This window comes from Schistocerca americana, chromosome 2 (genome assembly GCF_021461395.2).
Source record: "Schistocerca americana isolate TAMUIC-IGC-003095 chromosome 2, iqSchAmer2.1, whole genome shotgun sequence".
In the NCBI taxonomy this organism is placed as follows: Eukaryota; Metazoa; Arthropoda; class Insecta; order Orthoptera; family Acrididae; genus Schistocerca; species Schistocerca americana.
Window position 1 is genome coordinate 17,195,017 of NC_060120.1, and position 18,247 is coordinate 17,213,263.

Below are 18,247 nucleotides of genomic sequence, written 5' to 3' on the forward strand. Positions count from 1 at the left end.
TGAAGCACGCAAGCCTCCTCACCAATGGCAAGGTCCATAGTTCATGGGGGGGGGGGGGGGGGAGGAATCTCTCCCCTACTATCTGCATTTCACCAAAGATTTCCTGTATGTCTTACTGTATTAGCAACCATGGAAGAAAGTATACGGCAGAGACTATGAGATAACAATATGTCCTGATGCACTGAAACTGTATACTCAACCAAACACTGAACCTTGTCCTTTGCCTCCTGCATACTTAAATGTCACAGCCTACAGTAGCAAACTGCATGAACAGCCAGTGTGCCAAACTGTGAAACTGTTCGTCATTCAGACAATTCAGACTTTTTCCACAGTCATAAGGGGTTGTCAGCTCAAAACTGGGTTCTGTCTTATGCACAACACCCGCTTTCACAACTGGGTTAACCACACATTCTCTGGAAACTGACAGCATTCTGCAACGGCATAACGCAGTGCGCCCGAAATGTTTTGAGTTTCTTGCCTTACATTAACTCTGTTTCGAGAAAATCCAGCAGCACGTTAAACTATGAACTGGCTAGAGTAACCAAAATTCATATGAAGCAACATACAGAAATCATTGTGATTACAATACAGGATGTGACAAATAAAAGTGGTCCTGAGAGCAGAGTTCCCAGGTACAAAGAAACACAGCAGAGGAAAGGAAATACAGCACTAAACTGACTATAGCAGATGTTGAAAGTGACTAGCATTCATCTCTTGGCACTCTTGGACCTTGATCAGCAAGTTGCTGAAGGCGGATTGAAGCTGGACTCCTGGGATTGCCGCAGTCTCACGCAAAACGCTCTGCTGCAGTTCTTGAAGACTATGGGGGTTTTTATGATACACTTGAGGGCTCCCCACACAATAACACAGTGGCAGATCAGATCACATGGGTGGCCAGCAAGGGCCACGACCAGACTGACCTCTGCTATCAACTCTGTCAGATGTGAAGATCGTGTAAAAGTGCTCCAAGGCTCAGCCAGCTGTATGGACAGTTGGTTCATCCTGTTGGAAGTAACTGTAGGTCCTTTCCTCCTCTGTTAATGCTGCCACAAATGGTTTCAAAATGTTGGCAATATAATGTGCCGAAGTCAGTGTCTAATTAAAGAAAATGGAATAAATAATGCAGTGCGCAGACACTTCACACCAAACCCTAACCTTCTGCTCATGCAATGGTGTTTCGTGGAAGTTATGCAGATTCTCTGCTGCCCAGAACCTACAACTCTTGAGAGTCGACATAACCACTCAGGTAAAACCAGGCTTCATCACACATAAATGTCGAAGCTGTTCATTATCATCTCAGCCAACTCCTACTCACAAAACTGGGGGAGCATCTCCTGGTTTTAATGCACAAACAACACACACTCAGTAGTGATGCATGTGCAGATCCAGGTGGAGTAACTGTCTGCATGATCGACACGATAAGACAATTTCTTGGGACAAGCATCGGGTTGATTTGGAGGGACTCTGAAGCATTTTATGGTGAACTGCAGCCACTTTTTGGAATGTTCTTTGACTTGTACAAAACAGATCCCCACTGGTGCAATTTTGAGAGTAAGCATTGTATGGCACTTTTTGTTGGCTGGCACTCTGAAACCATTAAACTTCTCGGCAAACAACTGACCACACCATTTCCACAACTTTGTTGGTCACAAAACTTTCCACAATGAACACCCCATGCTCCACTGTGAGTACCATTGCCCCTTTGCAATGCTCCATTCACAATGACACAGCCCTCACTACGCTCTGAACTGGTGTGGATCATGTGGCAGGCCTACAAATGGTGTGTGCATCACAGGGTGTGGTTGTATCCATATAAAGACATCCAATCGTATCCACTCATCCGGGCCACTTTTATTTGCCCCACCCTGTATTTGAATGTATGGTTTTGTTGCAATATGACTGGAAAAAATCATTTCGGCTTCCAGACATGTCAATTTGCTAATATACATGCACCAACTCTTGGCTGAGTGCTCCCCAGCCACTGTTAAGTGATAACCCATTTCTGTGTGGTTGCTGGCCTTGTCTTTACATAGCCATGATACTGGATGTCGTAGCACTGGTGCTAGGTGGACTGCTGCATACAGCAATGTTTTCTACTTGGGTCTGTCACACGCTGTAACTTCGCAATAGTCAGATTCTGAGAGAGGTCACCATCTGCATTGACGATACTATTAGATATTTTTATCTCAATAATTTTGTTTTTATGCTGTTCCAGGAACCACTAGGCTCACGATGATAGAGATGTCATCAAATGCAATTTTATGTCCATTTTGCACAGCACGTTCAGCTACAGTTAATTTGTCTGGATAATACAGTCGCAGATACTACTTCTGTTCAATCTGGCATTGTTCTGTTGAGTACATAGTACTGTCTACATTAATATACTATTTTGTAAATGCCAGGTGCTCTGATATCTATTTAATCTTTCACAGGTGCCAAGAGTTGGCGTATTTTAGCTGGAAGCACGAAGACTGACATTATGTCTCTTCAGGAACTGAGATCTAATGTTCTCTGTCACTGAATCACAGAGCGACCAGACAAAAAATTCTTGCTCATTTGCTTAGTGGTGTTCCGCTGATGTATGCATACTGAAATTGCTTGCAATATTTGTTGCTTGTTGCAGCCATTCTCACAGAAGACAGATGGATCAATTCTTGTGATAAGACCTGGCATCAGAAACAACTTCAGTCCTTAAAGGTCTCAACAGAGTGAATTTTTGAGCCAAGTGGTGATGGCTACAAGTGTTGTGATACTGATCTATATAAGCGGATTTTATCAGTCTGTGGTTCAGTAACAGGAAAAATAGCTGGCTCCTGAAGAATCATAACATCATGAGTCGTGTCACAGCTCAGCATTTTTGATTTACCCGCGAGAGTATTTCACTTGTTTTCGCCGCAGCGATAGGGGGCGTAATCGCTGAGTGCTGTTGGCGCTGGTGCGTGAAGCAACAGTTTTGGGAGGATGGCTCGGTCGGTATTTGGCAACAGGACGGAAGCGGTGGGGAGTCAACTGGTGCCTGCCGATTAAGGACTGCAATGAGTACGGCTGTTTGCGAGCATGGGGGGAGGACGGAATGCTCGCTTGCTTTGTGTGGTTCTCCATGACCAGCTGTTGTTTGTTGGGCTTAGCACTCAAGTGTAACAGGAAACTGTACTGGTGTGGTTCTCGTTACCTGGCTAAGGCCGAAATTATCATAAGCTTTTATTATATTTCTTGATCATTACTTTATTATGGGGTTGGTACTTGTAGCCAACATTTTGTGATATGAAATACTTCAGAGAATATCATCATGTGCCAGGTGTCTACTGTGAATAATTCTTAATTTGTTTCATAGTATATGGCATGGTATACACTATAATCAATCATTTTATGGAAGTTCTGTCCAAATTATTATTACATTAGACTTTGTTTGAATTGCAAATTTCCTAATTCTACTAATATTGCTTGGGATAAACCCATCTACTTCTTGATGTTGCCATATTTGTGTATTAGTTGTGTTTCTTCTCGAGACTGACTGAATTGATTTTGGAACATGTGGGGGAGGAGTATTTAAATGAAAATTTGCTAGATGACACAACCGTCGTGAAATTGAAAACTTGACAGTGTTTACTCATGTCACCAGTCGTTAATGTTATTTCTGTCTTGTAGCTTACTTAACTAATATAAAATAATTTAGAAATTTTGTGTATTTGTCACAAAAGGTGAACTGATGTCACATGACACTGATATTTGTGTAGGGTTTACATAAGCTTAAGTGAAATCAGGAAGTAAAAAAGAAGTAGGGGATTTGTTGCACTCTTGCCAAATTCGATTTTTTTAAGGTTTGATTTACATGTAGTACAAATCACAAGTTCAATATTTTCTGGTGTAATTGTTAATATTTGTACATGTTGCACTATTGTATGACGTAATGTACCTTTTACTAACAGTACCTTTATGTAATGTTTCAGAGTGGGGCTGCATGTTTTTCTAGAGAATGTTTAAAAAAAAAATTATTGCTAAAATGTCCTTTAAACTGTTAATTGTATTAACTTGGATGTATAACCAATTATTGTTAAATAATAAATTTGTGTCAACAAGGCTTGGATCAAATAAATGTGCCTAACCTTCCCCATCCTGGCTCTGCTACCGTTTGTACATCACAAATGGTAGCATAGTGTGGTTTCCAATGGAGGACCAAGCCTTGTTGAACTACGTCTGCTAAATTTACTTATATATTTTGGAATTGTTTCAGATATATAGTGGTCATGGAGAATACATGCATTGCTGTGTCCGAGTAGGAAAGCCATTTGTAATTGTATAGTGGCGTCACATGGCACACTCCTTCCCTTTGTGTGTCTTACTATTAATTATGAGCCGGTTTGCACGCTGGTTGATTCTGGCAGCGCAGTTTCCTTCATTGATCATGCCTGGTATCAGGAGTTTAGAACCATTTGTGGGTTTTCGCAGCTTTGTTCTCCTTCTCAGAGATGTCGTATGGCTGGTGGCCAAGAGTTGCCTCTAGTGGGAGAGTGCTGGGTGTGGTTAGGTATCTGTGGATTTACTTGGCCAATTACCTTTTTAATCGCGTGTTCCTTGTCTGTTCCTGTCATTCTTGGTGCTGATTTTATGCATTGTACCGGGTTTATTATGGATCTCAGGATGAACACATTTTATTTTAAGTTCGCCCCTCAGGAGAAGATTGCATTTTGTTCTTGCCAAGCAGCGGTTCGGGTCAATTCTGTTGTCTTACAACGGCAAGGTTGCCAACTTGATCATCTTGATAACTCTGAACATTCTCAGCTGACTGATGTTTTGGATCAGTTTCCGGATGTTTTGACAGATAGACTTGGTGTCACTCACTTAACTGAGTATAAGATCAGTTTGGCTGCTGATATTCCAGTGAGACAGAGCCCTTATTGCCTTATGCCACCTAAGAAGGCTTTTCTACACAAGAAAATTGATCAAATGTTGCACGATAAAGTAATCAAACCATCCACCTCACCGTATGCTTCACCGATGTTTCTTGTCCCGAAACTTGAAAAGGGTGATTATAGACCGGTAGTGGATTATAGACCTCTAAATAAGAAGGTGGTATTGAGTCAGTCCCCTTGCCTAACCTGCATAATGCGTTTACATGGTTTTCTGGTGCTCAGTATTTTTCTGTTTTGGATCTTAACCAAGCCTATCATCAGATACCCTTGACTGAAGATTCCAAACCAAGCACTGCCTTTTGCACTGACCGGAATTTATATGAATTTAATCGGGTTCCATTTGCTTTGTCTACTGGGGCTGCTGTGTTATCTCATCTTTTGGATAGGGTTCTTGGCGACCTCAAGTTCGTTTGTGTTAACAACTACCTGGATGACGTTGTTGTTTATAGCCATTCCTTTGCCGAGCATCTGCAACACCTTTGCCAAGTTTTGTTAAGGTTTAGGGAGGTGGGATTAACTGTGAAACCTGCCAAGGTCACGTTGGTTTGCTGTCATGTTTCCTTTCTTGGTCACCTAGTTTCGGGTGATGGTATTCGCGTAGACCCAGAGCATACGCACAGCCTTAGGAAATTCCCCCCTCCAGCAAATCATAAGGGTGTAGCTCAATTTATCAAAATGGCGAATTATTTTTGGCGGTTTCTCTCAGACTTCACCCAGCTTGCAGCACCGTTAAATGATCTTTGCAAGAAGGGCTGCAAGTTTATATGGGGGGAAAGCCAACAAGCTGCCTTTGATAGTTGATAGTATTAAAACGGCTTTGACCAACCCCCCAGTTCTGGCCATTCCAGACTTTACAAAAAGGTTCATCGTACAAACGGACGCCTCAAATGCTGGTATCGCGGCAGCTTTACTGCAAGAAGAGGATCGAGATAGACGCCCCTTTGCTTACATATCGCGACGACTTGCAGGGCCAGAATGTAGATATGCGTGTATGAATGTGAAGCTTTAGCCATTCTATTTGCACTAGAGAAATTTCACTTTTATTTGGAACACCGGGAATTCGATTTAGAAACTGATAACCAGGCCTTAACTTGGGTCTTGGCTCGCCCCTGCAAAACGGGTTGGATAGCCAGATGGGCCATTCGAATTTCCGCATTTCGTTTTCAAGTACGCCATATTTGCAGTTCCGATAACGGAATAGCTGACGCCCTCAGTCACATGTTTGATGAAGAGCAAGGTGATTCTGTGGTTGATAATGAGGACGGACCCCCTTTGGTGGCCAGCGTTCTTGCCGAGGTTCCGCAGTTGTTTTGTAATTTACAGCATAAACAAGGGCTTGATCCTCAGTTAGGCCCATCTGTAGCCGGCTGAAAGGTGGTGAAAGAATCATGGGTTATGTCTTAAATAAGGGCACCTTATGCTGGGAAATAGGGCATGATAAACAATTTCGGATATGTCTATCCAGGGAATTAGTTCGCCCGGTATTTTACTACTTTCATAGTTCACTCCCTGATACACAGTTTAAAATCCTCTACCATCTGTATAGCTCTACTCAATGCTCACTGTAAACTAAATAGACAAGTAAAATATTCATCACAGCACTTGTCAAATGCTTAAAATGGTTTTCTTATTAATCAAATCTTACCTAAGATTTTCACTCCATGTAAATGAGCAGCATTGATCCACCCAACTGGAGGTATGGTAACAAAATGATGGCTGAAGTAGACAAATGTATCAATCCCTGTCCAGTGGAAAAATCTGTAACTATCATGTTTAGTACTGTCTGCTAGGAACCTAGAAAAAACAAAAACTTGTAAAACATATAATATTCCAAAACATCTTCTTTAATAAAATATAAGTGGAAAGTAAAGTGATCAACAGTGAAAGCTGATATTGAACTGGGAATACTAAATGGTAATTAGCTGATAAATGTATCAACCGACAAAACATGAAATCAAGATCACACAAAAGTATTTTGAACCAAGACGAAAACAATGCAAAGAGGCATGTGAACAGTGATGAGAATATAAACAGTTAACAGAGTTTGACATAAAGTTTCCAGTTCAAAAAAGGTTGCCAGTAATAGCTCTCAACAATGTAGTGAATATACAAGAAAAACAAGCTAAATCAGGAAAGACTGGACAATAATAACAATTAAAAAGACACAAAAAATAGTACAACCATGACTACAAAATAAGAAAGTAAAGCAAAAGGTGGAAGAAGTGGGACTGTATGTGAAAAATAAAGAGACGGGAACTATTGTCACACACAGAGATAGGAAAGTAACTGATGTGATACTGAGGAATGGAGAAACTTTCAAACATTGTATTAGCATGAGTAAAGTAACACACTGACAAATAATAGGCAGAAGAAGACACACCAGTCATGTCTAGGCATAAAATACTTTCTGCAGAATATACTCAACAACACAATAGAAGTGATCTGTCGTTTGACTCCATTTTTAATACTTATATTTTGCTACTTCTCCAGTTGCCCCTTCTGTAACAAGGCATACTATATGCCCAGTTCTGGAATATTAACACACAGCTCTCAGGTGATGTCTATATATTCATCAGTATTTCATCTCTCTTTGCAATCCATGCACTGCTTACATTGTCTGTTGTTCTCTTCCCCTGTTTATCTGCTGTACTGGCTTTTTTAACACACAAAAAATTGCACCTGCCATCACCACTTTCATTAGTGCAAACAGAGTAAGATGCTACGGTGTTTAAGACAATGGTTTTGCTTTCATAAAGAAGAGGGGCATGGTGTTAATGGTAGCTAACATATCTCTCAATTTAATTTTTCTTTGCTTTCACAATCAGTTGAACTGAATACTAAGTTGTCCCATAAACAAGACAGACAATTTTCATACCTGTGTTAGTCCAATCTGAGCTTATGCTCTAATTATCTTGCCATCAATGGGATATTAAATTTGAATATATTTTCCTTCCTTGCAGCATTATGGCATTATCTCAGTATTTATTTACACTTTTTTTTTTCATTTCTATCTGCAATATTTTCATTCTTATAGTTATTTGTTAAAAATGAATAAATACCCATAAGTAACTGTTTTGGTATGTGCACTCTTTCAAGCCCTTGGGCTTCACTAAAATTTAATAATTTCTTCTTTTTTCAACACAACTAACAATGATAAATTTATCACTCATCTTTGCAGTGGTACGGTAAAGGGGTGGTGGCAGTATTTCCTGGTTTATCTTTGTAAAAGAACATTTGACAACAAAATTTAAAACATCATTCTTTGACTCCAATTTTGGCTTCTTTGATCCCTATGTCATCAGCAAAAGTCTTGTCACACATAATTGTGTCGCGAGAGATTATTACTGTATTACTAAACTTTCTTATGATGTGTGGCGGTTATCGACCGCAAACAATCGACCGACTCATCTTTGAACTAACTTCATTGAAAAATGTTGAGTAGTGTTCGCCATGTTGTCGAATCAAGTGACTGTGGATTTTCAATGTGTCATTTCGTGTAGCTATTTCTAGCAACAATAAAAGTATTCAATCGATTAAGTGGTATGTTTCAGTTCTACAACCTCTATACAACCCAACGACCACACTGGTGACCCCGAACTTTTGTTTTTTTGTGTGCTTCTGATACAACTCAGTGTATAAACAATGTGGCCGGTCAACAATGCAAGTGTACCTACGATTCCACTGTCCTGTGTAAGTGCGAGTGAATCCTCACAAATGACTCCAGGACAACTACCATTTACGCCGCATCCTACATTTCTGTCTCTTATGAATTATTACACTCCACAGTCGCAGCTTGCGACAGACACTTGTGTTGTGACAATGCCACCCGACAGTGTTCATGTTAAAGAAGACACCGACGACGCATCACACATTGTGTATTCTGTGTTATCTGTGCCGTATGGCACACAGGCCACGCAATACGACCAGATCACACACTTGTTTGTTCTGGCGGCACTGGCCGCCCCTGCTGTGCCTACCGCGACATACACTGATCATATTTTGGACCGTTCCATGTTTTCAGCAGCACCGGGTGTTTCATCCGTGCTGGCAACACACCACGCGTCTTCCGTGCCAACCGTGTCGCATCACTTCGCACCTTCAGCTGCCGCACCAGACGTCGCATCTCACTCCAAGCTGGATACCAGTTTCCAGGCCTCCGCCTCGTCTCCAGTCGCACACCCGTCGAAGTCACCAAAACTGCCACCATTCAATCGTGACCATCCTGTCACTTGGTTTGCTCTAGTCGAGCACGTGTTTGAACTTAATGGTGTTATCTCGGACGATGCACGTTACTCCAGTTTGATTACTCATCTACATGGCGAGCTTGAGCTGGTGAGTGATATAATTAATTCACCACCACCTCCGCCACGCTATATTTCAGCGAAGAAAATTATTGAGGGACGTTTAGCACGCACTACGGATGAGGCGCTGCAGCAAATTATCCATGTTGAGCAAATTCAAGACAGATCGCCGTCTCAGCTGTGGCGCCGACTATGCTCAATGGTTGACCAGCAAACCCTGTCGGATACCACCCTGTGGGCCATTTGGTCAGTCAAGTTACCATATGACATCCAAATGCAACTGCTCGCCCTCTTGACGTCACCTTTGGACCAGCGCCTACGGATTGCTGACAGCATGCATTGGCTATATTCGCACAGACACCGTGTCCCTGCAAGCCATGTTCGCATGGCGCCAACGTGTGGCACACCTGCAAGTGTCAGTGCCTCACCAGCGCTGCCTGGGAGCGGCCGCGCAAACTCCAGCACATTGCGTGGGCCGACGGCGTCCCCACCTGAGAGCCACATGGGAAAACTACTGCCTGTCCCCACCACGTCTAGCACTCCCACTACTGGCGCCCTGCACAGCCCCGCGATGGAGGCGGGAACTCCTTGCCCCGCTTCCCGTCCCACTCATCAGCTGTGCTGGTTCCATGCAACACACAGCGACTCTGCCTGCAAATGCTGATCATTGTGCGCGGCGGAAAACTACAGGCGCGAGCCACTTTAGGCGCCTCGTCTCACGCCGCCTCTTCAGTGCGTCTCCAACGCACAAAACATTCTACACACGAGGCCAGCTGCGCACCCAGCCGTCTGTACATTCTTGACGAATGCTCCGAATTCCACTTTCTCGTGGATACAGGCCCAGACTCCAGCGTTCTGCCCCGAACAGTTGCTCCGTCGAGCTTGCTACCTACCGTTTCCATGCTCCAAATAATTCCAATATCAGCGTTCACGGAACAGTCGAGATTCAGCTTCAGCTTGCACCCAACATGCTGTTCCCGTGGACGTTTCACGTCACGGATATTGACGAGTTGCTGCTCGGGATTGATTTCCCCCGTCATTATGGACTTTCTCCAGACCTACAGTCTGCAGCACTGGTGCACCACACTTCCGGCACACACATCCCTGGCTCCTTTGCGCCATGTGCTACAACTCTTGCCTCTTAGTTATGATTCACTCATCAACGCTTCTGCTGATTGCTCCTACCTGTTGGCTCAATTCGTCACCTCCATCGCCGAAGTCAACCGCCAACGCCGTGAAATAGATGCTACTCATAACGACAACAACAGACTACGACAATTGATTGTAGGCGCATCATGCGAGCTGGCGCGTGCATGCAGCTTGATTGCCAACCTCACGCACGTTTCCGCACCTGTCGCGGACTCTACTAATGAACTCCAGCTCAAGTTATTCCCTCGCTCTCATGTCAAGCGACCTGCTCACGTTGAGCCGACACACGACCCCACCTCATCACAGGTCACAGCCACGGACTGCAGATCTCTTCCTGTGATGGCACTTCGCACGAAGGCCTCCACCGACCATGCCCACACAGCTCCTGTTACGACGCCGACAATGCGGCTCCCACAGCCGCCACCACAGGCCAGTGACTCTTCAACTGTCAGGGCCACGGGTGATTTTGACACCCTCCCATTGCCCCCACGTTGTGGTCATTTCGAACAGCACGTGCCACAGAATGAATACTACCAAAGGCCCGCCAGTTCGTCACAATGCCAGGTGCCTGTCGGCCCACAAACTTCACCAGACAAAAGCTATCATACAGGACATATTAGACGCCGGTATTGTCTGTCCGTCCTCCAGCAATTGGTCTTCTCCAATTCACTTGGCCTCCAAAAGAGACGGTTCGTACCGCTTATGTGGAGATTACTGCAAATTAAATGGACGCACCGTCATTGACGATTATCAGATTCCGCATATTCAGGACTTTGCACAACAACTACATGGTGCTTGTGTTTTCAGCGTAATTTCCTGTAAAAAAGTGTACCTATGCACACTGATGACATCCCATAAACGGCTATTCTCACCCCCTACGACCTCTATGAATACTGTACCATGCCGTACAGCCTCAAAAACGCCCCGCAGTTCTGGTAACGCTTCATTGACTCACTCCTTCTCCCAATGCCGTTTTGCTACGCATATCTTGATGACGTCCTTGTTTTCTCAGTGTCCAAAACAGAACATTTGCATTTGTCATGTGCACTACAAATTCTCTCAGACAATGGCATTGCGATTAACGAGGATAAAAACAGTTCCACTGCTCTCGTGTGACGTTCCTGGGTCATGAGGTCAGCCCTGATGGCATACGGCCTACATCCGAGCGTGTCGCCATTATTAACGGACTGCCACTTCTGGGAACATACCGTGACCGATGTTTCTTAGGAATGGTGAACTTTTTCCGCCGACACATCCCGCTCGCAGCTTCACTCCAGGCACCACTCACAGACGCATTGGCAGGCAAGAACATTTCGGGCACACGCAAAGTAGTTTGGTTCGAGGATATGACACGTGCGGTCGACAATCTCAAGTCTGCCCTGACCAACGCGGTTACACTCGTGCACCTTCTTGCCGACACACAAATCTCTATTACTATGGACGCAAGCGACGCTTGTATCGGCACCATGATTCAGTAACATATCGGTGATACCTCTCAACCACTCCGATTCTTCTCTAAAAAACTGTCCGCTTTCAACGCAAGTAGTCCACGTTTGATAGAGAGTTACTGGCCGTTTACGAAGCTGTCAGACACTTTCGCGAAGATACTGAAGGTCGCGAGGTCACTATTTTCACTGATCACCGTCCGCTCGCATATGCCATTCGTAATCCTGCTACCGACCTCCCACCACGTAGGTTCCAACATATCGATCTCATATGTCAATACACGACGGACATCTGCTATATAAAAGGTGCAGACAACGTCGTCGCAGACTATATGTCGCACATAAACGCCATTACTTCACCGTTTGACATGGCTAATCTGGCGCGCCTTCAACAACAAGATCCCAGCATACAGGACTTATTACAGGGCACCAACACATCTCTTACCCTGGAGAACCGCCACCTACCGGGGTCTGACTCCCCGGTCATATTTGACACTTCCACTGGTACACCATACCTGATCGCAACTGCCTCGCTCCGTCGAGCAGTTTTTGATACCCTCCACAACCTAGTCCACCCTGGCATTCAGGTTACGACACGCCTTGTAACCGAACGTTTTGTATGGCCTAATGTCAACCCTGACTGGGTCCATGCGTGCATACCCTGTCAGCGCAGTAAAGTTGGACGTCACATCCAGCCGCCACTCGGACAGTTCGATGTTCCTAAGGGTCGCTTCTGCCATGTCCACCTCAACATCGTCGATCCCCTCCCCCCTTCTCCCTTCTGAGGGCTACAGATACATTTTGTCTATGATCGACCGTACCAGCAGATGGGTGGAAGCTGTACCGCTTATGGCATTTCAGCTGCCTCGGTGGCTTGCACCTTTGTCCAAACATGGCTCACCCGCTTTGGCTGTCCATCCGCGATTACTATGGACCAGGGCCGGCTGTTTGAGTCCGTTCTTTTCGCCAGTCTCTGCCAACTATGCGGTGTCAATAAATTCCATACAACTGCTTATCATCCACAAGCTAACGGTTTAATCGAACGCTGGCACAGAACACTAAAAGCAGCCCTCATGTGCCATGCGGAAGAGTGGTTGGAGGCCCTTCCCTGGGTGCTTTTAGGCGTTCGATCAGCCTTCAAAGAGGACCTGCAAGCATCATTAGCGGAAGTGCTCTACGGTGAGCCCCTTGTTCTTCCTTGTGAGTTCGTCGAGGATTCACATCCCCATTCATTGGACGAGCTCCCGAACTTGGTTGAGCGTGTTTGCAAGTGTATTTCACGCATCCGTGTACCCCCTCTGCGTGCACACATGGTTCCACACATTTTCGTACACAAAGACTTGGCTCAATGCGAACATGTAATGCTCCGGGACGACACCGTGCGAGCCGCTTTACAACCTCGCTACACAGGACCTTACAAGGTACTGTCATGTGCCCAAAACACGTTCCAAATCTCCATCAACGGACAACCACACACAGTGTCCGTGAACCGTTTAAAGCCAGCATGGACCATCTCGGAAGCAGCATCCGTTATTCCGTGTGACTTCACCACTTCAGTCGAGTGTACTCACCCGAGTGACAACAGTGTTCTAAGTGATGTGCCGTGTGACGCCCACACTCTGAGTGAGTGTTCCGACTCAGGTCATAGTGTCCCATGTGACGTTTCTCCCCCTCAGCGTGACATAGCTACAACCCCCATTAGGTCGAGTGATTGTGTCTCACTCGCACCGTCGCCAGCAACTCACCTTTTGCCAGCTCCTCCGTCGAGCATCTACGTCACGGTCGACGTCTCCATGCATACAGCCGACAATCTAGCAGTCCAGGTCCGTGAGGGTTCCCTTTTTGTCCTCCACACCCCTCCCCGCTCTCTCGACGATTCACATCCCTCTGTTACACTGCTCAGGCATCTCTCCGTTCCTCCCAAAGCCGATGTCAATAGCATTACATTGTTCATCACTGTCTCCCTCTCCCCTCCCCATGTCCAGAGGAGGTCGTCAGCTTCGGCCTCCTCTCTGGTATAGGGACTATACCTTTTCATCGCCTATCTGTCCCCCCCCCCCCCCCCCTCGGAGATCTGGATGCCTCACCGATTACGCTGTGCTCCGCACTACCGGCGGTTATCGACCACAAGCAATCGACCGACTCATCTTTGAACTAACTTCATTGAAAAATGTTTAGAGTAGTGTTCGCCATGTTGTCGAATCAAGCGACTGTGGACTTTCCATGTGTCAGTTTGTGAAGCTATTTCTAGCAATAATAAAAGTATTCAATCGATTAAGTGGTATGTTTCAGTTCTACAACCTCTATACGGCCCAACAACCACAGATGTTTGGAAAGCTCCTTTTCAAATAGTTGGTGACTGTAGTTACTGAAGGATTCAGTATGATTAATACATATTTTCTGCAGTTTTATGATGTATTTCATGTCAACAGTGCAGTAAGCATGATTTTTAATTAGTTTACTTTTTTTAATATGTTGCAAGGGGTCTTAGCAACCCATAAATAATCGGAGTGATAGGATTCTCTTTTAGCTTGACCATTTGTTAGCTGGAATTTGAGTCAAGTGTCTTTCGTTGTTCCATACCAGATTTGTAAATTATCCGCACTGCAGCTGTAAAAATGAGATGGAGCTCCTTATTATTGAATTTACTGAACAAGTAGAGTTTCTAACTGCTTCGTAGTGAACCACATACAAGGGATGCCTTGCCCTGGAATGTTATCATCACCCAGGATATTACAAAGACTATGTAACGGTTCTCTACTGCCAGGAGTATCGACTGATATTCGTTCTCAAATTATATAATTTTAAAAAATATATTTATCTTTCAGTCACTTGTTTTCATTTTTAATACATAGTTTTCTCTGATGCACTCAAAACTGCTGAAGTTATCCAAGTTTCGAAAAGAGCCGTAAGCATCTTCTCAAAAACTAGTGACCAGTTTCTATTGTTCCAGTTACCTCAGAAGTTTTGAAGTCCCTTGTGCACAACCAGTTAAATAACTATTTCTAAAAGTATGATCATTTCTCTAACAGACAGTGAATTCCAACATAATAAAAATGCTACTACTGCTGACACTGGAGTTGGTAACCAGATGTTAACTGCATTTGAAAATAAGGATTTGGTATCTGTTGTACTTCTGTGATCACAGAAACACTTTTTACTGTATACCTTTCACATACTACTTGCGAAACTGGAATTTTGTGGCATCCAAACCCATCTTTAGCTGTATCAAGTCCTATTTAAGCAAAAGGAGACAGTCTGTCTCACTTAAAAACAGATTCTTCTTGTTGAACGAAGTTTGGACTGGAGTGTCACAGGGCTTCGTCTTTGTCTGTTTCAGTTTATCATTGCATTAATGATTTTATTTTTTTATTTATAATTGCCTACGATTTTGACACATACTACCTGGAATCCAATGTCAGTCATATTTTCGCATAGAAAGTTGTAATGATTTACTTTACCATGTAGGAGCCAGTTTAGCAGTGTGTTATGCAGGTAATATGACCAGAGTCGGTTTAACTTCCAATTGACACAAGCTGCCCCTTAGGATATCAAGCTGAGCCAGAGGTGTCCCAAGTGCAAGATTTCTATAGTGGATGAGTAGTGACCAAAGCCAAAAGCGGGAACGCCTTGGGCTGCGGATCGGAGCTGCCAGGCGGGAAGCCGCCAGCGGTGGAGCATGCACCACCGGGTAAACACCAGGACGAGTCGGACGACAGACCAACGACAACCGACAATGACCGACACAACAACGAAGAGATAAACAACAGAGGCTTGTAGAAACCACAACACCAAACACCAACAGTAAATCCACTCAGAACCAGGTCCAGGCACATGCCAACAATGAGTAACGACCAGAACGCAGTACCGCCGAGATAGAGAAGCAATCCAGAGTGAGTACGAGACTGACTGGACTACGGCAGAGCGGGTCCCTATATACGAAACCAGAGGGAGCGGCTATTGGCCGATGTCTGCACATGGCGTAGCGGTGGCGCCCTCACTGAGTGAGAGCCACTGAGTGAGAGCCGCTGCGTGAGAGCCACTGCGCGGAATAGCCACCGCAGATGCGGAGCCCTCTATGGGGTGACCACATCCATTCGTTCTGGCGAGTGTTCAATTTCCACGGCAGGAGGTACTAGAGGATGTATCACAAGTAGTAGAAGCTGTATGGGGTGCCGAACAGCAAAGTGTAATATTTGTATACAATGTGTATCATAATTAATAGATTTTCTCCATGGCTGAATGGTTAGTATTGCTACCTATAGTGCAGATGGACCCGTGTTTGATACCTGGTACTGCCTCAGATTTTTTCTGAGAAAGGGAGGTCTGGTATGGGGTCCATTCTGCCACTGTGTATCCAAATGGAGCTCTTGAATAAACAAGCAGGGTATCATCAGGATTCATCTACTGGCAAATAACGGCTCGGCAAATTGGTAACATGATGATCACACATCCCACAATCAGAGCTCATTCCTCATATTGAACAGGCCTAAGGCCTAATCTGTAAGAGATGCATACATTATCATATGAAAAAAAGGGGGCAGGGCTCCAAAAGACAAGAAGCTTTTGTGGAAAAATGTTCTTGAACCAGCCTTGGCCACAACACAGCTCATCACACACTGAGGTGACAAAAGTCATGGGATACCTCCTAATATTATGTCAGACCTCCTTTTGCCTGGCATAGTGCAGCAGCTTGATATGACATGGACTCAACACGTCGTTGGAAGTCTCCTGTGGAAATATTGAGCCATTCTTAATTGCAAAAGTGTTGCCAATACAGGATTTTTTGCACACACTGACCTCTCAACTATTTTCCATAAATATTCAATGGGATTCATGTCAGGCAAAATGGTTAGTCAAATTATTCACTTGAAATGTCCAAAATGTTTTTCACACCAATCACGAACAACTGTGGTCCAGCGACATGGTACATTGTCGTCCATAAAAGCTGAAGTCCACAAATGGCTGAAAATGGTCTCCAAATAGGTAAACATAACCATTTCCAGTCAGTTATCAGTTCTGTTGGGCCAGAAGATACCATCCATTCTATGCACACACAGCCAACACCATTATGGAGCCACCAACAGCTTGCACAGTGTCTCATTGACAACTTGGTACATGGGTTCGTGGGGTCTGTGCCACACTCAAATCCTACCACCAGCTCTTACCAAAATCAGGATACATCTGACCAGACCACAGTTCTCCAGTCATTCAGGGTCCAACCAACATGGTCATGAGCCCAGGAGATGCACTGCAGGCAATGTCATGCTGTTAGCATTGGTTGTCTGCTGTCATAGCCCATTAATGCTAAATTTTGCCACACTGTCCTAATAGATATATGTTCATTGCATGCCCCACAATGACTTCTGCAGTTATTTCACACAGTGTTGCTTGCCTGTTAGCACTGGCAACTCTACTCAAACACCACTGCTCTCAGTCGTTAAGTGAAGGCCGCTGGGCTCTGTGTTGTTCATGGTAAGGGGTAATGCATGAAATTTGGTTTTCTTGGAACACTCTTAACACTGTGGATCTCAGAATATTGAATTCCCTAATTATTTACAAAATGGAACATCCCATGTATCCAGCTCCAATTACAACCCTGTGTTAAAAGTCTGTTAATCCCTTTGTGTGGCCCTAATCATGTCTGAAACCTTTTCACATGAATCACTCACGTACAAATGACAACTACCCTTTTATATCTTGTGTACATGATGCTACTGCCATCTGCATGTGCGCATATCACTAGCCCATGACTTTTGTCACCTCAGTGTACATCAAGACACAATAGAATTACATTAGGCAACTCAGAAAAATTGCGATTACCTATGGATTGGGTTTTTTCTAATAAACTCCTTCGTAATCTAATAATAGAAACTAATTCTGGGGTAACTAACACTGTAGAAAAAATATCACTTAAACTGTTAGGCTTTCACATTAATTGCAAATTAAACTGGGATAAATATCTGCCACGTCTACAAGAGAACAGCAGGAGTGTGCTACTTTGTGTGGAAATTTGCGGATGCAATCATTAATGAAAATTAATTAAAAAGAAAATCGAAGAGCAACTACAGGAAGAATTAGGTGAATATCAAGGAGGCTTCAGTCCTTGGTAAGCTGTGCAGAACAGATCATCACTTTAAAATTAGCCATAGCATATGTAAAGAAACGAAATAAACCTCTTGTAATAACCTTCATGGACTTCAAAAAAGCATATGACTGTATCCATAGACCTTCAATGCTAAAAATCTTAAGAAATTTCGGACCCCATACAAAATTAATCAGAGTGATAGAAGTCACCTTAACCAACACTGTATCAGAAGTCAAGTTCAGGGGGGAACTCTCAGAGCCATTCAACATAAAAACAGGTTTAAGACAAGGAGATTGCTTGGCACCGCTGCTGTTCAACTGTGCTTTAGAATACATAATGAGGGAGGGAATG

The 18,247-nt window shown here is 44.1% G+C and overlaps 1 protein-coding gene across 2 annotated transcripts in view; it reads right to left on the bottom strand.

The window, feature by feature from the left end:
- The window catches only part of LOC124595095 (cytosolic endo-beta-N-acetylglucosaminidase), a 111,163-nt gene that overhangs the window by 76,652 nt on the left and 16,264 nt on the right, over positions 1-18,247 (bottom strand). For both annotated transcript variants that reach the window (XM_047133686.1, XM_047133687.1), the window contains exon 2: positions 6,559-6,707. In XM_047133686.1, coding sequence (XP_046989642.1) covers positions 6,559-6,707 — 149 coding nt within the window. The remainder of the gene's footprint in view (positions 1-6,558; positions 6,708-18,247) is intronic.